Below are 25,840 nucleotides of genomic sequence, written 5' to 3' on the forward strand. Positions count from 1 at the left end.
TTCAGTAGCTAAGATCACAGGTGTGAGCCACTGGCACCCAGCCATCCTGGATATTTTTCCTTCTCTTTCACCCTAAATCCAATCAATTAGCAAGACTGGTCAGTTCCTTATTCAAAATACACCCCCCTGGGCTGGCAGAGTGGCTCAAGTGGTAGAGCGCCCACCTAGCTAGTGTGAGGCCCTGAGTTCAAATCCCAATACCACCAAAGGAAAAAAGATAACCAAGATACATCACCAATCTGATCACTTTCCAGGTCTACCACTACTGTTCTAAACCATGCCACACCATTTTTTCCTTAGACTAATTCCTTCACATCTCCTAACTTTCCTTTTTTTTTTTTTTTTTTTTGCAGTACTGGTGTTTGAACTCAGGGCCTATACCTTGAGCCAGTCCACCAACCCTTTTTTATGTTGAGTTTTTTCGAGATAGGGTCTTGTCAACTATTTGCCTGGGCTGGCTTTGAACTGTGATCCTCCTGATCTCTGCCTCCTGAGTAGCTGGATTATAGGCGTATAATCTCACCCATAAAGTCAATTCTCCACACAGCAACCAGAGCAATTTATTTATAAATCTGATCATTTCATTCTCCTCAAAATCACAATCACCTTAGAATAAGACCCAAATTTCTGTCTAAGACTTATTGTCCCTCTTATACATCTGTACACAACTTTATCTATCACCATACCTTAAGTTCACTGCAAATGCTCTAGCATTCCTATAATTCTTTGAACCCACCAGTGTCAATGACACTTCACGATTTTTTTTTTCTGTCTGGAATGTTCTTTCTCCCAGTTTATCACATGGCTAGCTCTTTCAATTTAGGTCTCTGTTCAAATGTCACCTACTTAGATAGATCAAGGCCTTCCTTAACCATTGCTAATATAATCACTTCCGCTTCCTATATAATTTGCCTTCTTTTACTCCAAGCACGTGCTGTTTTAAATTTAAAAAAAAAAGACTTCAGAGCCATGTACTGGTAGCTCACACCTGTAATCCTAGCTACTCAGGAGGCAGAGATCAGGAGGATAGTGGTTCAAAGCCAGCCTCAGGCAAATAGTTCAAGAGACCCTATCTCGAAAAAAAACTATCACAGAAAAGGGTTGGTGGAGTAGTTCAAAGTGTAGGCCCCGAGTTCAAACCCCAGCACCTCCCCTGCAAAAAAACAAAAACAGTTATAGGCTGAGGGCACGGCTCATGGCTCAGGTAGTAGAGAGCCTGCCTAGCAAACAAGAGGCCCTGAGTTCAAACCCCAGTACCACTTAAAAAAAAAAAGAAAGAAAAATTAATTAATTAGTAAATAAAAACCAGTTATAGGACTGGGGCATGACTCGAGCGGTAGAGCACTTGCATACCAGCTTGAGGCCCTAGTTTCAGACCTAGTACCCCCTCCCAAAAAAAAGTTATGAGCGGATACAACTGGAGATCATCATGTTAAGAACAGTAAGCCAGTCCCACAAAGACAAATACTATGTTTTCTCTCATTTGTGGAAGTTAGGGGAAAACAAACAAAAAAAAAACCAAGGTCGTGAAAATTGGGGCCACTAGGGAACTAGAAGGGAAAACAAAAAGTGGGAGGGAGAAAGGGGCATAAGGAGGAGTAACAGAGGGTAAATATGATAAAAGTACATTGTACGCAGGTATAGAAATGTCATTTTGAAACCCCTTACAGATGAGTAAAATATCCTTTCACATTCTACACAGCAGCAAGCACCCTGAAAATATTTTAAAATAGTTATAAGTGAACACAATAATCCACCCTATTTCAAAAATACCAAACACAAAAAAGGGCTGGCAGAGTACTCAAATGGTAGAACACCTGCTTAGCAAGTGTGAGGCCCTGAGTTCAAACCCCAACACGGACATTATGAAAATAAATAAATAATAAATAAAATAAAACCCAGTATGAACCTTGAACAAATGACGTAACTGTTATGAACCTTACTTTCCTTATTTGTAAAATGGAGATAATAATACCTGTATCTCAGAGCTGTTGTGAGCCTAATAGGATCTGCCTGCAATTGTGACTATTCAATAGATGATAGCTATTATTAGATTTAGTGCACTTACCTGTGACCTGGAAGGGAGCCTGGATGAGCCTTTGCTGAACTCCCCTGAGAAGCTCCTCTATTTCCTTCTGTATATTGCAGACAACCTCTTCCATCAGCCCTACATCAGCTATTCCTTTCCAGAACATCAACGTGTCCTCTGGCACAAGATGGAAAAGACAGAGAATAAAGAATGTTACCTAGATGCTTAGGCATGTGTCTACTATGTTAAATTCAAAATTACTGCCAATTCAAAAGGATTTCTTCTTAGGCCATTTCTAGGAAAATGGAAGGAACTTCTGGAACACTAGCTACCTCCCGGAGTTGGTACCTAATTATTTTGCCCTTTAAGCCACTTAGGGCCTTGGGATTATTGCCTCAATTTGTCATGCCCTCAAATTTATTATAATTTTGGCTATAAAAACAGACATCTTATTCCAATAAAGATATTAAGTTAAGGGCTGAGGATGTAGCTCAGACGTACAGCACTTGCCTAGCATGTGTAAGACTCGGTTCAATCCCCCAACATCATAAAAAAAGAGAGAGAGAAAGAGAGAGAGAGCGAGAGAGAGAGAGAGAGGTTAAGTTGAATATTAAACATTAACTATTTCACATTAAATACTATTTAATTAAATTCAAATTTAATTTAACTTTAAATGAAGTATCGTTTGACATTATAAAACTTTGCTAATAAAGATATTAAAGTAAATATTAATTATAAGATATACTCTTCCTAGTCTTAAGAAAACAAAATAAAGAAAATGGGTTGCTAGGACTTTAAGCTCCCTGAGGGTGTTCCTAGCAACAGTACCAACTAAAAATAGGAAATAATAAATAATATTTATCAAATGAATTAATAAATGAATATGAAGTCTTGCCTGGTTCCCTCTGCATGAGACATTAATCATCATCTTCTATACCTCCTGCTATTTGATTTTTCTAATACCTTGAAGCTTAATTTATCTAAGAAATACACCAGAGTTGGGGCAGTTTGATAGGAGGAGAACATGAATTACGGAGTCAAACAGGTGAATTCAGCTCTGACACTAATTGGTTGTGTGACTGGCAACCAATGAACCTTTCCAAATCCTAATTCCTTCATGTGTAAAATGAGACTTTGCATTCACAACTATAATTACTATTCATATACATGAGAAAAACCAGCAAAAGTAATTAAGAAGTCTTCTTTGTTTATAATCACAATGATGATAAGGCTCTCAGAGAGAGAGATCTTAGTTATACAGAAAAGTACCTGAAATTTCCTCTGAGTCTCTTTTCACACCCTCTTCTGTGGCCATGGTGACGGCAGCAGTGAGAGCTGAGTTCCATTCCAGTCCTGCCTCTTCCATGCTCTCTTCTGAGATGGCAATCTGTGTGATGCTACCTAAAAGGAGTCCATTAAATGGGAGGCCAGTGAATTTTATGAGAAAGTCATAGTTCATAGTTCTCCTCTATTTCATACAGCCACTTACACCTGTTAGGCAGGTGCTCTCACCACTTGAGCCACTCCACCAGCCCTTTTTTGTGATGGGTTTTTTTGAGATAAGGTCTCCCGAACTATTTTCTTGGGACTGGCTTTGAAACAGATCCTCCTGATCACTGCCTTCTGAGTAGCTAGGATTACAGGTGTGAGCTACCAGTGTCAGTAAGTCCTTGTAATTTTAATATGCTGGCCAAGTACATATTTTATTTGTTATCTTTTCTTTGCAGGTCCATATTTTAAGAACTAGACTTCTAGCTGGGTGTGGTTGTATACTCCTACAATCCCAGTACTCAGAAGGCAGAGACAAGAGGATTTTTGAGTTCAAGACCAGCCTGAGCCACACAGCAAGATCTTACCTCAAAACAAAATAAAAACAACGGAGCCAAGCATGGTGGTTCATGTCTGTAATACCAGGTAGTTGAGAGACAGAGGCATCTGAAGCAAGTCCAGGCAAAGTTAGGGAAACCCTAGCTCAAAAACAAAGTATAAAAAAAGGGCTGGGGCATGGCTCAAGTGGTAGAGTGCCTACCTAGCATAGCATAGACAAGGTCTTATGTTCAATCCCCAGCACCAACGAACAACAAAAACAAAAAACTAAACTCCTTAGTAAACCAAGATGAGTATAGGATTTACTAAAGAAAACATTTTCATATTACTCTGAATAGAAAGTGAAAGATAACTCATAAAGTCACAACAGGGCAATCTGCAGATGTTTTTGGTGATACTGGGGCTCAAACTCAGAGCTTCATGCTTGCTAGGTAAGCACCTTTATCACTTGAACCATTCTGCCAGGTCCTATGCAGATGTTTTTAAAAGAGACCAAATGTAGGCATGGTTGCCTGGCTGCCTGACCCAGACTTACTGAAGATTAAGGAAGAACTGAAATAATTTAAAAGTAGGGTGCTTTACCAGGAGCCCTACTACAAACACAGTTGATGCTAAGCATCTAGACTATGTGAAATTGCAAGATCTTCTAGCCTGTGAAGAGAAAGCAAGAAAACTAGAGACCAAAAAAATCAGGTAAGAGATCCATGAATAACAGATTCATGGAAGAAAAAAAAACCTTTTGCTATCAATTATATATGAAGATTTAAAACAGAGAATTGATAAGCCTCAACGTGATCCAGACAGCAATATAGACAACTGTGAACTCTATACACTGGAAGATATCAATACTCAAACAGGAATACCAATATGGATAATCAAGTAAAGGAGCTTTGACCAAATAAAGAGGAAATAAGTCATTTCAAGGCATTTTTTCATTTTTGAAGTAAAAGAGTCAAACATCCAATTTCAAACTGCTAGATATTTTATACTTTCCTGAAGGGGATTTAGGTTCCATAAAACTTGGCTTCTTCTCAACCAGTGGTTAAACACAGAATATTAGGGCTGACCAAAAGAAAACTGAAGCACAGTACTTCTCTATTCTTTCAGATCCTTGAGGGTTCTTGAGACTGTTGGGTGTATTTAAAGTTTTATGACAGTATTTGAGACACATTTTATACAACCTAGTAAGTCTCTAAGGGGATGACTAAATCCACTAGAATAATCTCACATGGTTACATCTTCCCTTAATGGTAAGGCAGAGCCTTAGATTCAAACTGAATAAGACTGAAAGTTCATCTGTGAGGAAGCCTCAGCTTGGTAATCGGGAGCCCACACAGACAGAGCTCTGTGACCCTCTTAGCAAGGTCACCACAGTCCAGCCTAGCCAATGACATACTATTAGTTGAAAACCACTGGTCATTCTAATCTGCCTTCCTGTCTTGACCATAAGTAGAGAAAAGGATTTTCAAAACAGTCTAATTTCAACCTTGATATGCTAAGTGCTATGAAAGGGAGACCTCTAAATAAGCATATTAAGTTCTGAACCATCTTTATTTTATTTTATTTATTTATTTTTTGGTGGTACTGGGTTTGAACTCAGAGCTTCACGCTTGCTAAACAGGCATTCTACCACTTATGACACTCCTCCAGCCCTGAACCATCTTTCTAATACTTAAACAGAAACAAGGAAGAAAGTCTGACCAATAAAAATCATCTAAGAGAAACAGGAAAAAAAAAGTCTGTTTCCAAGGCATAGAATCCCATCCAACCCACAGAGTGGGAGAATATATTTGCCAGCTACACATCAGACAAAGGACTGATAACCAGAATATATAGGGAACTTAAAAAACTAAATTCTCCCAAAATTAATGAACGAATAAAAAAATGGGCAAGTGAACTAAACAGAACTTTCTCAAAAGAAGAAATTCAAATGGCCAAAAAACACATGAAAAAATGCTCACCATCTCTAGCCATAAAGGAAATGCAAATTAAAACCACACTAAGATTCCACCTCACCCCTGTTAGAATAGCCATCATTAGCAACAGCACCAACAACAGGTGTTGGCGAGGATGCGGGGGGTGGGAAAAAGGAACCCTCTTACACTGCTGGTGGGAATGTAAACTAGTACAACCACTCTGGAAAAAAATTTGGAGGCTTCTTAAAAATCTAAACATAGATCTACCATATGATCCAGCAATACCACTCTTGGTGATATACCCAAAAGACTGTGACACAGGTTACTCCAGAGGCACTTGCACACCCATGTTTATTGCGGCACTATTCACAATAGCCAAGTTATGGAAACAGCCAAGATGCCCACTACTGAAAAATGGATTAAGAAAATGTATTTAAACACAATGGAATTTTATGCAGCCATGAAAAAGAATAAAATCTTATCATTCGCAAGTAAATAGATGGAACTGGAGAACATCATTCTGAGCAAGGTTAACCTGGCCCAAAAGACCAAAAATCGTATGTTCTCCCTCATTTGCAGACATTAGATCAAGGGTAAACACAAGGTGATTGAACTTTGATCACATGATAAAGTGAGAGCACACAAGGGAGGTATAAGGACAGGTGAGACACCCAAAAAACTAGATAGCATTTGTTGCCCTCAATGCAGAGAAACTAATGCAGATACTTTAAAGTGACAAAGGCCAATAGGAGAAGGGGAACAGGAACTAGAGAAAAGGTTAGTTCAAGAAGAATTAATTTAGAAGGTAACACACATGTACAGGAAAGCAATGTGAGTCAACTTCCTGTATAGCTATCCTTATCTCAACTAGCAAAAACCCTTGGTCCTTCCTATTATTGCTTATACTCTCTCTTCAACAAAATCAGAGATAAGGGCAAAATAGTTTTTGCCTGGTAGCGAGGGGGGAGGGAGGGAGAGGGAGGAGGAGGGGGGAAAGGGGGAGAAATTACCCCAAACATTGTATGCACATATGAATAAAAGAAAAAAAAAAAAAAGAATCCCATCCAAGATTACCATACTTTACAACAAGGTACATCACTGCTCCCAAGAACTGAAATTAAGAACCACAAAGGAAATAAATGAAAGGAAAAGTGGTGCTGAAAAACACAGTGGGTTTTCAGGTGGTTTCCTACCCCCTACCATCGGCCGAAGTGGGTGTCTGCACCACACTTGTCTGCTGTCCTGGCACTGGAGCTCTTGCACTGCTGATGAGAAGATCAAATTTGGTGCTTCTGCATGTATTGGAGCAAACTTTGTCATGCTGGTAAAAATCAATCTGTCCGGAGTCCATCATTTTCCTGTACACAGGGAGACAAGAAGTACCAGTTCAGCCTACACTACTTCTTCAGAGACCTGGGCCTCAGGGACAAATAGAGACAACATTGCTGAGGTGACTGTAGGTTAGTGAAACCTAATAATATCAGAAGTTATTAGCTGGCAAAAATTCTATTTGGGACTATAAAATGTTGAGTGGTTCTGCCCATATTTACCAGTGCTCCTCTTCTCTGTGTTTTCTTCTTGTAAGTAAGTACTCTCTTCTACATGTTGTTATCACTAAACTTCAGGTAAACATAAGAATGTCATTGAAACCAAACCTAAAAAAGTGAAAATGCTAGCTCATATCCCAGCACAACTGAGAAAAGCTCCAGGGGAATTAAAATTTTGTGATGAAATTCTCATGTATTAGTATTCCTAGACCAGCAAGATCTATTGCCACTTTTAGACATAAAGTTTCAGTAAACTTCTTTCATTTGAAAAAAAAGGGAAGAGGGCTGGAGGGGTGACTTAAGCAGTAGAGCACCTGTTCTGCAAGCACAAAGCCCTTAGTTCAAAAACCTCAGTCCACCAAAAGGGGGCGGAAAACGAAGAAAGGAAAGAAAAAGTAGGGGCTGAAGGTGTAGCTCAATGGTAGAACTAGCATATACTAGCATATGCAAGGCCCTCAGTTCAATCCCCAGCATCACAAAAAATAAAGATAAAATTGGCAAAAACACTCCTAGAAATACAGAGCAAAATTGATCATACTAAATCCCCTTTGAAAAATGTCCTTATAACTGGATTCACAAAACATTGTTTTTTGTTGCTGTTGTTTGGTTTGGTTTGTTTGTTTTTTTTTTTGATGAGACGGGGTTTGAACTCAGGACTTTGTATTTATAGAGCAGGCATTCTACCACTCGAGCCACACCTCCAGTCCATTTTGCTCTGGTTATTTTGGAGATGAGGTCTCATGAACTATTTGCTTGGGCTGCCCTTGAGCCATGATCCTCTGGATCTCAACCTTCCAAGTAGCTAGGATTATAGGTGTTGAGTCACCAGCAAAACCATGCACAAAACCATGGGGTATTTGAATTACAGTAAGTTCAATGATATAATGTTACTTGGCTTTCACTAAAGAATTTTTAGAGGCTGGGATATAGCTCAGTGGTAGAGTGCTTACCTGCCATGCAAGAGTCCCTGAGTTTGATCTCCAGTCCCAAAAAAGAAAAGGACACACACATACACACACAAATAATAATTAGGCATTCTGACTCTTTTTTACATTTGGGGGAAACTGGCATATGCTTGTCTTTCTAAGGAGATAAGGTCAGACCAGCATGTCTTGCAATCCTAGCTACGCAGGAGGCAGGTATCAGGGAGATGGTGGTTCAAAGCCAGTCCAGGCAAATAGTTTGAAAGACCCTGTTTCAAAAAACCTAACACAAAAAAAGGCTGATAGAGTGGTTCAAATGGTAGAGTGCCTACCTAGCAAACATGAGGCCCTGAGTTCAAACTCCAGTGCTGTCAAGAAAAAAAAAAAAAGAGGCCAAACACAAAAAAGTAAAAAGTAAAGATATTCCTCCCCAAATCATTCAACTCTGATTGAACCCAGGGCCTTGTGACACTAAGCATGTGCTCTATCACTAAGCTACATTCTCAGATCCTAGAATCAATTTTTTAAAGTTAATGTTTCTATGTCTGTGACTATAAAAATATGAAGGAAATATTTAACATATTTTGGTGGGAAATATAGAAAACTATAAAAAAAAAAACTGCCCTTTAAAAAATAAATTCCTCACACATGTCAACATTTTAGTATATTTTCTCCACTAAATTTTACTTTTTGTGTGTATGTGTGTATGTTTTAACACAGCTAAAATAGTAACACTGTTTAGTCAAGTTTTCTTTTTCTTATTTTTTCTAAAATTTTTGCAGTTTTGGAGATGAAACTCAGGGCCTTGTGTACGCTAGACAAGCATTCTACCTCTGAGCTACATCCCCAACCCCATTTAAGTCAAATTTATATTTGTTTTTCACATTACATCATAAACACTTTTCCACGTAAAAACTCTTCAAAAATATTTTAATGACGGCAAAATCACCCATTATATATCTTTAGACAAGCCATGATTTACTTTAGAAACCCCTTGACTATATACATTAAAGCAAACTATAGATAATATGCAATGAATACTTAAAACTCCACAAGCATTACATATTTTAGCTTTCTTTCTTTCTTTTTCTTTTCTTTTCTTTTTTTTTTTTGTGGTGTTGGGAACAGAATCCAGGGCCTCATGCACACTAGACAAGCATTCTACCACTGAGGTACATGCCCAACCCTGGATAGATTTCTTTAAAAAAAGAATTAAAAAGAAGAAGGTTAAAATATTTTTATATCAGGCATAGTGGCAAATGTTTATAATCCCAGCACTTGGGAGGCCATGGCAGGACTGCCAGTTAAGATGCCAGCATGGGCTACAGAGCAAGACCTTATCTCAATTATCTCAAAATTTAAATTTTTTTTTTTTTTTTTTTTTTTTGCTGGTACTGGGGTTTGAGCCACTCCACTAGCCCTTTTTTCTGAAGGGTTTTTGAGATAGGGTCTCGAGAACTATTTCCCTCGGCTGGCTTTGAACCGCAATCCTCCTAATCTCTGCCTCCTGAGTAGCTAGAATTACCAGTGTGAGCCACAGGTGCCTGGCTTTGAGAAGACTTTTGCGCCAATCCCAACTTAAGTGTGCTGGCATATGTGTGTCAAGTTGGTGCTTGCTGAGCACTGTATCAACCTTATTAAGGCTGATGACAGTACAAAACTAAAGGAATGGGTTGGCCTCTGCAAAATATATTGAGAGGGAAAACCCTGTAAAGTAGTTGGCTGCACTTATGGAGTGATTAAGAATTATGGCAAAGAATCTAGGCTAAGGATGTCATTGAAGACACTGAAGACTTCAAATAAATTTGGCTGATTTAAAAAAAAAAAAAAAAAAAGGAAAAGCAGCTCACCCTTGTAATTCTAATTGTAACTACTTGGGAGGCAGACATCAGGAGGATTGCTTGGACAAATAGTCCTCAAGACCCTATCTCGAAAAGACCTAACACAAAACAGGGCTGGCGGAATGGCTCAAGTGGTAGAGCACCTGCCTAATCAGTGTGAGGTCCTGGGTTCAAACTTCAGTATCACCAAACAAAAAAAGAATACCAACAAATATTAATCTTCAATGAGGAAAAACTACAAATAGTGCCAGGTGGTGGTGGCTTACACCTGTAATCCTAGCTACTCAGGAGGCAGAGATTGGAAGAATCAAGGTTCAAAGCCAGCTCAGGCAAATAGTTCTGGAGCCTCTATCTCAAAAATACCCTACATACAAAAAGGGCTGGTAGAGTGGCTCAGAGTGTAGGCCCTGAGGTCAAAGCAATAACACCCAGGAAGGTGGGGGGTGGGGTTGGAGTTTATGATAGTAAACTTGTTGCAAAAAAGGGGTTGGCTGGGGGATATTACATAGCAGATGTTTATTTCTGTGGTAGTGATGGCAAAGATTTCATTTGCTGTGTGTAACTGATTTCTCAGAAGCACCCTTCTACTTTACCAGATTATTCTAGGACTTTTCAGTCAGCCTACACTTCTCCATGATTGTTACATTTTGCACACACCAGGCTTCCCTGTCTCTGCCTGGTGATCTCAAGCAGGACTGTCAGCTACTCTGAGCTTCTCTGCCAAAACACAGGATCCTGTCTAGCATCTATTTTTTCGGTGGTACTGGGGTTTAAACTCAGGACTTCACACTTGCTAGGCAGGCAATCTACCACTTGAGCCACTCCGCCAGCCTCATTCAACATCTTGACATTGAAAAATTTACCATAGATTCTGGGAAAAGTTAACTTACCTCAATCTTCTTTCTCTCCCAGGGATTTTAATACAGGTTAGGGGCTGGGAGTGTAGCTCAATGATAGTCTGCCCTGGAATGCATGAGGCCCTGGGTTCCACCCCCAATCCCACAAAGAAGCTAAGAACAAATTGATAAAAGTGAAATAACGTATAATTTGCTCAAGTCAATCCTTTAGACAGATAGAAATGTCAAGTTAAAGAGAATGGATTCTGCCATAATTAAGTGCCCCAAAGATTGTGGAAGGCTATGTGATTGCCACTGAAGTTTACCTGAGCATGATTCCACCCAGACGAATGGCTCTCTTCCAGTCCTTCAGAGTAGACTTGCCAGCCAGATGAACAAAATGCTTGGGACTGATCAACTGATCATTGAACTAAAGTAAAAGAAAAGTTTAAAGCAGTCAATGTCAACTTAGGGAAAAGAAATAACTACTCCATTTGTCTGGGTAAAAAATACCCAGATTTAAAAAAAAAAAAAAACCCAGATAAGCTGGGCATGGTAGTAGACACTCGCAGTCCTAGCACTTGGGAGACTGAAATAGGAGGGTAGTCTGGGACACTGAGCACATATGGGGCCAGTCTGGGCAATACAGTGAGACCCTGCCTTAAAAACAAAACAAAACAAAAACAGATAACATTGCAAGTCATGTCCTATACTATATAACCTCCTATTCTATTGTATCAGAAATGATCCTTCTCTAAGCACAGTGACCATTCCTAGGACAAAGTTACAGAGGAGGATACAAGATCAATATATTAATTAGCATCTATAATCCACTTATATTTTGAATTAGGTGGTTGGGTTTGGTATTGCAAAGGCTGATCAAATAAACTGAAGTAATCTATCCATCCCTAATAAGATTCAGGATAGTGGAAAGAATAAGTACGATAGAAACCAATAATGATGCACAGCCTCAAAATTCTGTGATTCTCATTAATCTAGGATGATGTGACTAGGGTGACTACTATCTTTGGGTATAGTTGTGGCCACCAATAGGTTCAGAATGAACAATTATATCCACATTATGGTGTCATAAAGATTATTTTTATTGAGACATTGATGGTCTAGAACTCTCGAACCTCCAGCCTCAGTCTCCCAAATGCTGGGATTACAGGTTTGCGCCATGACACCCAGATGATTATTTTTATCATAATAATTTTAGGCCAGGTGCCCATGGGTAACACCTGCAATTCTAGCTAATCAGGAAGCATAGGTCAGGAGGATCTCAGTTTGAAGCCAGCCTGGGCAGATGGTTTATAAGACCCTATCTCGAAAAAACCCAATATAAAAATAGGGTTGGCAGAGTGGCTCAATTGGCAGAGTGCCTGCCACCAAAAAATAATTATAATAATTTTACATATATGACCTCATTTAATCTAGCAGCCTTACAGTATATGTATATTTTTTTGTTTATTTTTCTTTTTACATAAGTGCTTATATTGATAATGATGATTACTATTTTAACATGTTAGATTTTGAAACATTAAATAAACTGCATAAGGTCACTTACATAGTCAGTGACAGAGATGGGACTCCATGCATTCATTCATTCACTTACTGAACAAATATTTATTGATCACCCATTTTACAGCAGGCACCACTTAGTCTGGGGGTATAGCACATGGTGAAATATATGTTTAGCATGTACAAGATCTTGGGTTTGATCCCCAGCAACAATAACAAAAGAAAGCACCATTCTATGAGTTGGGTTTACACTGTTGGAAAAAAACAGACAAGTTCCCTACTTTAATAGGACTTGTATTCTAGTGGGACTTACACCCAGGTTAATTTTACTTCAAAATCTTTATGTTTTCTACTATGACATGATAAGACAGTATCTGTAAAATCTAAAACATTGATATGGGATGGGAGTGTAGCGCAATGGTTTCACTTGCCTAGCATGTTTAGGGCCCAGGGTTTGATCCTCAGACCCACACAAGAAAAAAAATTTTTTTTGATTTGGTGGAAGAGAGAGGGGAGGCACTGAAACAACCCCCTTAGGAAACAGAGTTCCAAAATAGGCCTCAGCAAGACAATTACCTTGACACACTTCACATTTATTCCTGGACATACGAACTTCTTCCAGAGGAGGATAGCTTTGCTTTCCCCACAAGTTATGGGGTAAGCAATCTCCATATCCTCATTTGCTTCTATAGTGCTTGCATCTGAAAATGGAAGAAAAAAAGTCAGTTATTTATTGAACAACTCTTCCCCAAAGCCTAAATTCCAAATTTATAGTCTCCTGCTTCCCTTGAGAGACTGAGCAGTCACTCTTATAGGTGTACAATATTGTTGGCATTGCTTAGGAATTCTCTTCAAGAAGTCTGGCATATAGGGCTGGTGGAATAGCTGAAGTGGAAGAGAATCTGCCGAGCAAGCCTAGGAAGCATGAGGCCCTGAGTTCAACCCGCAGTACTACCAAAAATTAATTTAAAAAAATAAAGTCTGGAAAATCTCAAGTGTAGAGCACCTGCCTAGCAAGTGTGAGGCCCTGAGTCCAAACCCCAGTGATGCCAAAAAAAACGAAGAAGTCTGGCATAAGTTATTTCTTACCAAATTCTCACTATGTGTAAACACTATACCATACTTTTTATGTGCTTATTTAATTTTTTATATTGATTTAAGACAGGGTTTTGCTCCAGAACCCATACTGGTTTCCTCCTGCCTCCACTTCCTGAGTACTGGCATTATATAGGCCTACACGTCATGCCCAGCTTGATTTTTTGTTTTTGATGGTACTAGGATTTGAACTCAGGGCCTCACACTTGCTGGGCAGGTACTCTACCACCTGAGCCACTCTGCCAGTTCTGTGTGTGTGTGTGTGTGTCTGTGTGTGTGTGTGTGTGTGTTGGATATTTTCAAAATAGAGTCTCAAAGCAGGTGCTCTACGGCTTCTGCCACATCTCCAGTTCATTTTGTTCTGGTTATTTTAGAGATGGGGTCTTATGACCTATTTACCTGAGCTGGCTTCAAACCTCAATCTTCCTGATTGCTGTCTCCTGAGTAGCTAGGTATAGGCATGACCCATCAGTGCCCAGCTTTTTGTGGGATTTTGAAAGATAAAAAGTCTTTTTAGCTACTGTTGCAGGTTGGTGTTAAATAATCAATTGACAGCCAGGCACAGTGGCAGAGCTTGAAATCTCAACACTCAGAAGGCAGAGTCAAGAGAATCTTTAGAACAACACCAGCCTGGGCAACACAGGAAGACCCTGTTTCAAAAAATTTGGTAGGCCAAATTTTTGAAACCCTGAGTTCAAACCCCAGTACCACACACACACACACACACAAATTCAAAACAAGAAAAACAAAAGAAAAATCAACTGATAGTCCTGGTATCTTAGTCTGCAGTGTCTCCAGATGTGTTACTATCAAACTGATAGCTGCAGTATCAGAGGGGAAAACATAGGGCACAGGAGGCAAAAATCTCAGCCTGAGGGCATAGCTCAGGGGTAGAGCAGTTGTCTTAGAATGTAAGAGGCCCTGGGTTAAATCCCCAGAACCAAAAGGAAGCTAACATGAAAGGTACTAGAATAAGAAAAAGACTTACCAATCCCTTCTTCAATTTTGTGTATCGTGTGAGTTTCTACTGCTACAACTGCTGTGTTGTTCTCCGACCCAGCTTCGTAAATCCTGTTGTAAAAGTGTCCATCGATAAACAAACTACATAAATCATGAAAAAATTAATATTCACAGCATGGGGTTACAAAATCTGTCTTAATCTATCTCAAAAGGAGTAAAAAATATATACTTTACAACTCTACTTTAGTACTTTGATCTGTTTTCCCTTGTATTTAAACTCAAAGTAGCCCATAACTGCTTAGCACCCACCACCATGGAAATTAATCAACTCTCCTTACCCCATAGGAAAGTAATTGTTGCTACTACACACCACGTGCTGCTATACTACACCAGACTTATCCCCTTCATAACTTTAAATGATCAAAATGTACTGTGCTTCAAGTATAAGACTAAGTCATATTATAAATTAACCTGAAAAAAATACTAGCAAATAGTTCAATACAAGAAGCAGCATGTTGACCCTAGAAGTTAATGCCCCTTGTTGAAATCTAGCCTTTTTATGTTTTGTTTATTTTTTTAAGAGAGAGAGAGATCCCAGGATTGCCTCCAACTCACGATCTGCCTACCTCTGCCTCTTAAGTGCTAGGATTACAGGCAGTTTTTCTGTTTGGTTGGTTGAGTTTTAGCACTTTAGTATCTTTTTTTTTTTTTTTTTTAACAGTACTGGGGTTTGAATTCAGGGCCTTTACCTTGAGCCAGTCCACCAGTCCTTTTTTGTGATGAGTTTTTTTGAGATAGGGTTTCACGAACTATTTGCCCAGGGTTGGCTTTGAGCTGAGATCCTCCTGTTCTCTGCCTCCTGAGTAGCTAGAATTACATGTGCCAGCCACCAGCACCTGACATTTAGCATCTTTTAATGTATCATAACCAAATTTTTTTTTTGGTGGTGCTAGAGTTTGAATTCAGAGCCTCACATTTGCTAGGCAGGCACACTGACCACTTGAGCTACTCTGCCAGCCCTATTTTTGGGATGGGTTTTTTCGAGATAGAGTCTCTCGAACTATTTGCCAGGGCTGGCTTGAACCGAAAGACTCCTGATCTCTACCTCCTGAATAGCTAGGATTACAGGTATGAGCCACCAGTGTCCAGATAGTTATTTTTTGAGACAGGCTCTTATCATTAACCCAGACTGGCCTTGAATTCATGATATTCCTTCTTTAGTCTCCAGAGGTTGGAATTATACACAAGAGCCACTATACCCATAATCATAAGGAAATTATTGACATAAGCAAAGCTTAGGGAAAAAAACTAAAGAGAAACTCTTCAACAAAACCCAGCAATAACTATAGGTACCACTTAATGGAAGGTTATGTAATACAGATCTCCTTAAAATACCTCTACATTTTAGGCTCAGATAATCTAACATGATACCTTGGAGTCCTTTGTTTAATTTCTTTTTTTGAGGCAGGGTCTCTTGGGTTTCTCTATATAGCCTAGGCCCTGAATTTGCAATCCTCCCGCCTCATCCTCTCAAGAGCTGGGATCACAGAAGTACCCCGCCACACTCAGCCCTGTCTGTTTAATTTCTATAATAAACGTAATGTGTTAATTCATGCACCTTGTTATGTGAAAGCACTGCCTGAACACTCTCCTGTTCTGGACGATCTACCTCCATGGTGACACCGCCAGTACAGACTTCCCTTTTGAATTTCACACCACAGCACAGTTAACTGCTAAGTGAACAAATACATTTGGACTTTGTTGTTCCAAAGGAGGTTGCTGAATTCGTTATGTCTAAAATAACCACGAAGGTCTCACTACTCTTCTTCCTATACTTTCCATCCTCATTACTGGCACCACCCAGCACTGTAGACAAAAATCTGGGCATTAGTCTAGATTCCTCCCTTTTCTTCCTTGTCAACTCCTACATAGTCATCAAATCTTACCAGATGTATCTCTTTAACACCAGCAGTTCTTCCTATCTCTGTCTCCATTGCTATGGCCTTAACTCAGGCCTCATTATCTCTATTATCTCTACGCTGGAGCAGTCTCTTTGCACCCAGCTGATCTTCTACACTTCCACCACACTGATCATGTAATTTCCCCCTAAAAACCTTTCAAGAACCCTCTTTTGGACTAGTACTGGGGGTGTGGCTTCAATGTCAGAGTGACTGTCTAGCAAGCATGAAGTCCCGAAAAACAAAAATACCAACTCTCTCTCTTCAATGTTAAAATAAATCCTCAAAACTTTAATATATTTAAGCCCCTCCAAGATCTGCCTGCTGGTTTCAACTCTTTCTAAACTCTGCTTTACAATCATGCTCCAGTCATAACAAACTGTAGGTGATTCCCAAAATTGCCACCTTCTTTGATACCTTCTATCTTTGCCCTTACTTCTCCCTCTTCCCAGAACCTCCTTCCCCATATGTCTCTTCATAAATAGCCTCTATTAAAGTAGCATCAGCTTTTCCTTCCATCCCAATTCCTCCAGTATAATCTACCCACTTCTTCCTTTGCAACATAACTCTACCTTGGGCTTCTGTCACAACATGTATGATGTTTAATAATACAAACTTGTTTATCTATCTCCCCTTGGGCATAGTTTAAGAAGTCCCCTGGGGCAGAATTTATGTCATGTATTCACTTTTGTAAGCCATGGCAAAGCACCTAATAAATGGCTTTTCAATAAATAAGGAATGAGCTAAAGAAAGAAACCATTGCTTCAAGAAAGGATTGAGAGGCTAAGCAGGAGAATCTCAAGTTTGAAGCCAATTTGGGTTATATAGTAAGAACTTATCATAAAATTTTAAAAAGGAGAGGGGAGGGGGACTCAGTGGTAGTGTTTGCCTAGCATGTGTGAGAGGCCCTGTGTTCAATCCCTAGGACTGAAAAAAAAAGAAAACAAAACTCATTGCAAATCAACCAATATGGACTGGGCATAGAGGTCAGAAGCAGACAGCTTGCCTAGCATGCACAAGGCTGACAGTTTGAGCAACCAAAATGTGAAATATCTCTTAAAAGAATAAAACCCAGCCGGGCACTGGTGGCTCACACCTGTATTTCTTGATACTCAGGAGGCAGAGATCAGGAGGATCAAGGCTCTAAGCCAGCCCAGGCAAAACAGTTTGAGAGAACCTATCTCAATAAAACTCATTACAAAAAAGGGCTGGCAGAGTGACTCAAGGTATAGGCCCTGAGTTCAAACCCTAGTACCTCAAAAAAAAAAGAGTAAAATCGTGTTTACTCATAATTTTAACAACTAGTATATTGCATTTGGAAGTGAAAAGTAGGGACGTAATCATCTACATGTATCTATCTATTTATCATTTTTATTTTTTATTTTTTGAGAATCTAACCTAGAACTTGCGATCTTCTTGCCCCAGCCTGCTGAGTGTTGGGATTATAAGAGTGTATAACCATTCCCAGCCTCAAAAATCTATATTTTTATGAGTAAAGAACATTTTATCAGGAAACAATTATCTAGAGTAACTCAGGGTAATGATGCATCTAGTCTACACTGCTATGGTCAAAAGTCATAAAACGCTAGTTGTGATGGATGGCTCAGGCCTGTAAATGCTTGCAATTCAGGAAGCAGAGATCAGGAAGATCACACAGTTCAGGGCAGCCTGAGCAAAGTTCCCAAGACCTAATTTCAACCAATAAAACCTGGGTGTGGTAGGAGTGTCTGTTATCCCAACTATGAAGGAAGCCTAAATAGGAGGGATTGCAGTCCATGGCTAGAGGCATGGCTCAATTAGTAGAGTACCTGCCTAGCAAGCACAAGGCCCTGAATACAAAAAAGAAAAATAAATCAGGATTTTTTTTTTTAAGATTTCAAACTATATATGCAGCAAGGGATTTTGAGTTTTGGGGTTTTCTGTTTTTTATTTTTGCCTCTTTTTTGTTTTTTGGTAGTTCTGGGATTTGAACTCAGGGCCTCACACTAGGCAGGTGCTCTTACCACCTTTCTATTGTTTATTTTTGAACTAGGGTCTCACTACCTGGCTGAAGCTGGCCTTGAACTCATGATCCTCTTGTCTCAGCCTTCCCAATGCTAGGATTACAGGTATCCCCACCATCCTTTGCTAATTTGAGAGCTTTAAAGTTAAGTCTATATTGCTGTATTTCTCTAAAAACTCAAAATCCATATATAGCTACGTTCTTTTTATCCAAGGAAGATATTCTGATGAACTGAATGTTAGATTAAGAATTTTTGTCAGGTGTAGTGGCTCACATCTGTAATCCTAGGTACTTGGGAGGTAGAGATTGAAAGAATCTCACAGTTCAGCGCCAGCATAGGCAAAAAGTTACAGAGCTCCTATCTCAACCAATAATGAGCATGATGGTACACATCTGTCATCCCAGCCACCGTGGGTATTAATGCAAATCCCTGTTGAAAAAATAACTAAAAGCAGCCTGTGGAGTAGCTCAAATGGTAAAGCGCCTGCCTAGCAAGCATGAGACCCTGAGTTCAAAGCCCAGTGCTGCCAAAAGAAAAAAAAAGCTTGTTTACAAAAAATAACTAAAAGTAAAAAGGACTAGGAAGGGATTTGACTGAAATGGTAGAGCACTTGCTTACCCAGAATGAGACCCTGAGTTCAAACCCCCAAACCAACAAAAAAAACAAGACATTAAAACAAAACAAAAAGAATTTTCAAAGGAGTTGTGCACGATGGCATACACTTGTAATCCCAGCACTCCAGAGACTGAGGCAGTAGGATCATGAGTTCATGTCCAGTCTAGGCAACTTAGCGGGATGCTATCGCAGTATAAAACTTTTTTTAAGCCGGGCACCAGTGACTCATAAGGCAGAGATCAGGAGGGTCGAGGTTCGAAGCCAGACCTGGGCAAATAGTCTGCAGGACTCTATCTTCAAAAACGCATCACAAAAAAGTACTGGTGGAGTGGCTCAAGGAGTACAAGTGCTTGCCTAGCATGCATTAGGCTCTGAGTTCAAACCCCAATGCTGCAAAAAAAAAAAAAAAAAAAAAAAATTTTTTTTTAAAAGGGATGGATGGAGAGAGGGGAGCTAAAGAGAATGATGGAGGGGGTGAATTCAACTATGATATGTATTGTAAGAACTTTTATATATGTCACAATGTACCCTCAGTACAACAATAGCAACATAAATAATAAAAAGGGGTAGAGGTTGGTGAAGTAACTCAAGCAGCAGAGTGCCTGCCTGGTGAGCATGAGGCCCTGAGTTCAAATCCTAGTACCACCAAAAAAAAAAAAAAAAGAGAGAGAGAGAGATTTTAAACAATTGTTTGGTTTGGGTTTTTTTTTTTTTTCAGTGCTGAGAATCAAACCCATACGTTGTGCGCACTAGACAAGTACTCTGCCACTGAGCTGGATCCCTAGCCCTTGGAGTTTTTTTTCTGTTTATTTGAGATAAGTTCACTATGTAGCTCAAACTAGCCTAGAACTCCCTATGTAACACAGGATGGCCTTGAATTTGAGATCCTCCTGCCTCAGCTGCTGATATTACAGGCATATACCACCACGCCTGGCTCCTATTCTTTCTTTGTTTAAAGAAAGCATATGATGGTTGGGGGGGTGTGTGGCTCAAGTGTTAAACACCTGCTTAGCCAGCATGAGGCCCTGAATACAAGCACTAATACCACTAAAAAAAAGTTAGGAAAAAAAAGAAAGAAAGAAAGAAAGAAAACATATGTGGAATAAGCCACCTAAGGCTCCTGGAAGTATTATTTTTTTGGGGGGGGTGGTACTGGGGATCAAACTCCATGCCTTGCCCATGCTAGGCAAGTGTCCTACCCCTGAGTTAACCCCCCAGGCCTTCCAAGATACCTTACTGTTATGAAAAGCCTTCCAGATACCTTACTGTGTATAGGGGAAAAAAAAGAAAGGTAGTACTTAGACATACTTTAAAGGCAATCTGCTGTTAACATGAAAGTAGTATCATCTTAGGGCTGGTGGAATGGCTCAGGTGGTAGATCCCCTGTCTAGCAAGCATGAGGCCCTGAGTCCAAATCCCAGTACCACCAAAAAATAGAGAAAAGGAAAAAAGAATTTTTTTTAAAGTATCATCTTACACAATGTGTCAGGTGCAATGCATATATACGGAGAGACTGTTATCAGCCTCCATTTTGGACTAATGTACTCCTGCAAACATGTATACAATGAATACCTAAAAAAGTACAAAATGACATATATATAAAAACTAGAAAGACATACAATAGGAGTTTTGCATATTGAAATCTAAAAATTTTTATATGAAATTTTTATTGATATATTCATCAATATGTTCCCAGAATCTGATATGTTCATTTTTTGTTTGTTTTGAGACAAGGTCTCACTATGTAGCCCTCAAATTTGAGATCTTCCTGCCTTTGCCTCCCAAGTGCTGAGATTACAGGCATGTACAGCCATGCCCATCTATGCATGTTTTTTGAGTATTTCCTTCTTTCCTACTTGTCCCTACAACCAATCAGATTAAGTGTGACCCCAGCTGAACACTGGTACCTGATGTTACTCATCTTTGTCTCAAGTAAAAACTTCTAAGACATGTACATCTAATTACTGGTAACAATTATTATGCTCCCCCACTCATTTTTATGAAGCTAAATATAATAAAATATTCAAATAATTGGATAATACAACTAAAGAAATCAATTTGGCATCAACTAGTAGGCATCTCAAAATTCAGTATCTAGCTTGGCACTGGTGCTCACGCTGTAATCCTAGCTACTCAGGAGGCAGAGATCAAAAGGATCACAGTTTGAAGCCAGTCTGGGCAAAAAGTCCCTGGAGACCCTATCTCAAAAAAGCCCATCACAAAAAAGGGCTGGTGGAGTGGCTCAAGGTGTAGGCCCTAAGTTTAAGCCTCAGTACAGGGAGAAAAAAAAAAGGGGTGGGGAGGGGAGGGGAAAGGAGGGAAAGGGACGGTGGGAAGAGAGATTGGCCAAGAGAAGTAGACTCTCCAAAAATGTTTAAATTACCTTACTTAGATTAGGACTGGATTATGTCTCTCCCCAGGAACACTGCTAATCCTATAAGGAATCCTCTATAGTTCCCAAGAGAGAAAAATTACTCCTCCTTCTCTTTGCAGATCTAATTCTTAGTTATTTTAAGATCCCCTTTTAAAGCTGAGGGCTAGAAGTGTGGCTCAAGTGGTAGAACATGGGCCTAGCAAGCAGAAAGCCCTGAGTGCAATCTCTAGTACCACCAAAAAAAAAATAATATAAAATAAAACTAGGCATGGTGGCACATGCTTGTAATCTTAGTACTCAGCAGGAGGGATAGTGACTTTGAGGCCAGTCTGAGGTACGTAGCACCAATGGTAAAGCATTTGCTTGGTGCTTGGTATGCAAGAAGCCCAGAATTTGATCCCAGTACCACAAAAACAAAGGAAAAAATTTTCTTCTTAACCATAACCATGTCACTTCACACTTCTCAGTTTTTGCATTTAAGTGATTTTTTTCCCCCAGAACTGGGAATTGAATCTGGGATCTCATGCTTGGTAGGCAAGCGCTCTACCTTTAAGCAATGCTTTAGACCCAATTTCTTTATTTACATATATGTATTTGGGGTTTTTACAACTGGACTGCAAGCCTAATGATGGTGAGAACTTTGTGCTATATTTATTCTAACACCTTCATAATACACTATATTATATATTATACTATATTATATGTTACAGCAGGTGGCTGACAGAGACTTTTTGATGGACTAAGCTTGACAATTTGCCTATGTTTGAAAGTTTAAAGAGCTTATGGTAGAGATACTTTTGTAGTTGCCTTATATAATTTCCTGACTCTACACTACCTTTGAGAAATATGTACCAAGGCCCTATGCTAAATAGAGTAGATTAATAAGATGAGGAGCCATACAACTTACCCTCAAGAAGCACACAGTACGGAGAAGAGAGAAATACAAGGAAATAGATAACTGTTATAATAAGTATTAAAATGACAAACACAGTGTACAATACATCGAGATAAAAACTCAGCCAGCTCTCATTGATGTTAAATGTTCTATTGTACTAAGCAATCACAAAGTTACAATTTTTCCAAAATTTTTCAGAATATCCAAATTTCTAGCCACTTACCCCTGCTGCACAGGTTGCAACTGCAAGATAACTTGGGTTTTAGTGTCTTCAGGGTTCTCCCCTTCAGTTCCTTCAGTGGGTACCACAACCACATCTCCCACTGGGACACTCACTTCTGCATTAGCCATTTTTCACATGAAGTCAGGTAGCTGGGGCTGCTGCCAAACAAGAAGCAGAAGTAATTTCATGTAGTTTAAAAGATGGCAATAGGTAAGAAATGTCAAAATAACGACCAACCATTCAAGGGTACCATGGATTCGTGGTCCTCTAAAAAGGATGGAAACTTTGACAGGAGGCTGACATGGACTCCAGTCTTACTAAGTATGTTTTCATACCCAGTGGTGTGCTGAGAAAACCTGTGTACATCTCTTCTTAGCTTTGACCTTAGTGACATCAAGTTGGTAGTTTGAGATCAGTGATTAGTGATGCTGGAAATACATACAACACAGAAATTTTTTTTTTTTTTTTTTGGAAAATGATGTGTTTTTATTGCTATGTTTGCAGTGGCTTTTTAGCACAGTAAGAACGTCCCCAGAGGCCCGCACCCTCACCCAGCCCCACCCCTGTAACCTAGGTCTCTGTCCCCATGTGAAAGCTTTTCTAGGGGCCACTCGGCTGTCTTGGGCTTGATGGGACACAGATGTGGGTTAAAGCTGCTACACAGAAGACTTAAGATGTGGAAAGTACATCAGCCTTAATTAAGCTTGGAGGTGGGAGCCATGCCCGGGATCCCTTCCCTGGCTTGTGCCCATGGATGATCCCTGCAGTTGAGCCCAGCCCAGGGAGCAGGTGTGGGCAAGCCAGGTGAGCAGCCCCAGATCCCTGGGACAGAATCCCCACCCTGTGAACTTGGGGGCAAAGGGTCAGTGTGGGGACACCCTCAAGGCCCCCACCATGTACTTTTCCACCCCAATCTGGGGATGGAGACCACGCACGCGTACACACACACACACACACACACACACACACACACACAATCCATACATCCACACAACAGACTCATACACTCAGCCTGAAGCTTTTGTTTTGCCTATGAAAATTAGATCTATAAATTCACACTCCTTGGCTAGGGGCAGAAGAGGAAGGAGGGACTTCGAGGAAGGGAGGGGTAAGGAGGGGATGGTTTGGGCTCTTCTCTGTTTAGAAATATACAAGCAGAAATCGCCTCAAGTTTTTATAAAATGTGCAAAATACAAGCCTCCTTGGCCCAGAGGCACCACTTATATCTGGTATTTGCCTTTGCTAAGAGAAAGAGATCTACACATCCTCTACACATTCACACACACGTGTACTCGTACCCAAGCTCACACAATTGATATTGGTAGCAATTGGCGCAGGAACCAAAAGGTTCCCTTGCTGGCTGGCTCTCTAAGCTTCTAGAATAGGGATGGGGGGGGGTCTAGTCCAACTGAAACTTTTCACCTTGGTTCTGCTGCCCCGCCCAACCCTCCCACCCCTCCCTACTCACCCTTCCCTCCTGTTCCCCAAGCTTCCACTGCTGCTTTTGGGGTGAAAGTGTACAACACAGAAATTGACAAGCACTACAAAACAGGAGTCTGAGTTTTTGTTTTTGTCCTGAGAACTGGTATAAACCAGCATAACACTAGTTCCATTTCAAACAGTAAGCTGTTGGAAAGTAGGATCCATACGTATTTTTTGTGCAACTAGCCATTATACCACATTAAGTGCTCTGTCCTTTACAAATACTTAACATCTGCTGACTAACTAAACTCAGCTGAGTGGGAAGGGGGAAGATGACTTGCATTACACAATTGTTTAATGATTTTTTTTCTTCTTTTGTGGTACCGGAGTTTGAACTCAGGGCCTCATGCTTGGTAGGCAGGCACTCTACCTCTTGAGCTACTCAGCCAACCCTGTTTTGTGTTGGATATTTTTGAGTTAGGGACTAACTATTTGCCTGGGCTGATCTCTGCCTCCCAAGTAGCTAGGATTACAGATGTGAGCCATCAGTGCCTGGCAATAAATGGTGAATTAGTTTGTATGACCTTTGTCTCTGATTGAATGTGCCTTTGTTATTCCCTAAACCTCAAACACCTTTCTCACTCATTTCTTTTCCCTTCAAGGTCCAATTCAAAGCCCACTCCTCTATGAAGCTACTATCAAAGCATTTTCTGTTCTGTATTCCCCCAACATTTGGCCTATAGCTCCCTCCTAGTGCTTATACACTATGCCCTGTATTGCAGTTAATTGAATAGACTTTTATCTCCATAATGGCACTATACCTTCTGCAAGGACAGGTGCTGCCCCATCTTCCACGCTTGGAATTAAACCCAAGTCCTTCTGCAAGGACAGGTGCTGCCCCATCTTCCACGCTTGGAATTAAACCCAAGTCCTCACACATAATGCTAGGCAAGTGCTCTACAAAAGCTACATCTCCAGCTCTTGGGTTTTTGAAACAAGATCTCCCTATGTAGCACAGACAGGCCTCCTCATGATCCTCCTGCCTCAGCCCTCCAAGTGCTAAGATTACAGGTGTATACCATCAGGCTTAGCATTTACAAGTCTTTGTGTCTCCTATAGGAGATCCCATAGATCTACTCATCTTAGGCACTGATGTATGTTGGTTTGATCAATTTTGCTTGTTACTTGACCTAGTCAAAATTCTTCATATCTGACCTTTAATTCTGTACTTTATGATTCTCACAATTTTTTTTCATGAATTATACATGCCTTCAACAGCCTCAACAGTGTCTTACAGGCTCATTAAACTAAATTCATCTCCCTCTCAAACCTGCTCCCATATTTCCTATCTTAGTAAGAGGTGCTACCCTCTACCTATTTTTGAAAGCAAGAAACTAAGGAGTTATTTTTGACTTCTCTCTTTTTAAACCCAATCAAGCACCAATCCAATCCATTCTACCCCATACATGTGTGTCTTTTAATCATCCTCCCATTCTCCATCTGTGCTGCCACCACCGTATCTGGGCCACCAGTCTGTTACCTGGGTTTTTCCAGCTGCTTCTCTTCAATGTTCTAATCTCTGGTCTTAATTTCCAATTCATTCTCCACATGGCAACCAAAGTGATCCCACTAAGGGCCACAGGCCATTTCTCCCTCAAAAATCTCACATTGTTGAAAGCACAATAGCATGGCTTACAAAATCCTCCAATTCAGCACCCAGCCTACTCTGTCTCACTTCTCATAGTTTTCACATCATGGTCTTCTGTCATTAAATTTTTTCTAATTTCTCAAATGTGCCATATTTCTTAAACTGAGTCTTCGAACTGTTTCCTCTATTCTAGCTTTCCCTTTCTTT

General features: G+C 40.0%; 1 protein-coding gene across 12 annotated transcripts in view; it reads right to left on the reverse strand.

Moving 5' to 3' along the window:
* The window catches only part of Gmeb1 (glucocorticoid modulatory element binding protein 1), a 43,965-nt gene that overhangs the window by 13,521 nt on the left and 4,604 nt on the right, over positions 1-25,840 (reverse strand). For 4 of the 12 annotated variants that reach the window (XM_074080801.1, XM_020158495.2, XM_074080798.1 and 1 more), the window contains exons 2-8: positions 22,564-22,721; positions 14,524-14,636; positions 13,017-13,141; positions 11,246-11,349; positions 6,973-7,130; positions 3,299-3,430; positions 2,069-2,206 (exon numbers count right to left, since the gene is read on the reverse strand). In XM_074080801.1, coding sequence (XP_073936902.1) covers positions 2,069-2,206; positions 3,299-3,430; positions 6,973-7,130; positions 11,246-11,349; positions 13,017-13,141; positions 14,524-14,636; positions 22,564-22,691 — 898 coding nt within the window. In that variant the 5' untranslated portion in view covers positions 22,692-22,721. Of the gene's footprint in view, positions 1-2,068; positions 2,207-3,298; positions 3,431-6,972; positions 7,131-11,245; positions 11,350-13,016; positions 13,142-14,523; positions 14,637-22,563; positions 22,722-22,800; positions 24,004-25,840 lie in introns of those variants that run through there. The other 8 variants (XM_020158496.2, XM_074080802.1, XM_074080795.1 and 5 more) reach the window with 7 other exon arrangements.

Source organism: Castor canadensis, chromosome 7, assembly GCF_047511655.1.
Source record: "Castor canadensis chromosome 7, mCasCan1.hap1v2, whole genome shotgun sequence".
Taxonomy (NCBI): Eukaryota; Metazoa; Chordata; class Mammalia; order Rodentia; family Castoridae; genus Castor; species Castor canadensis.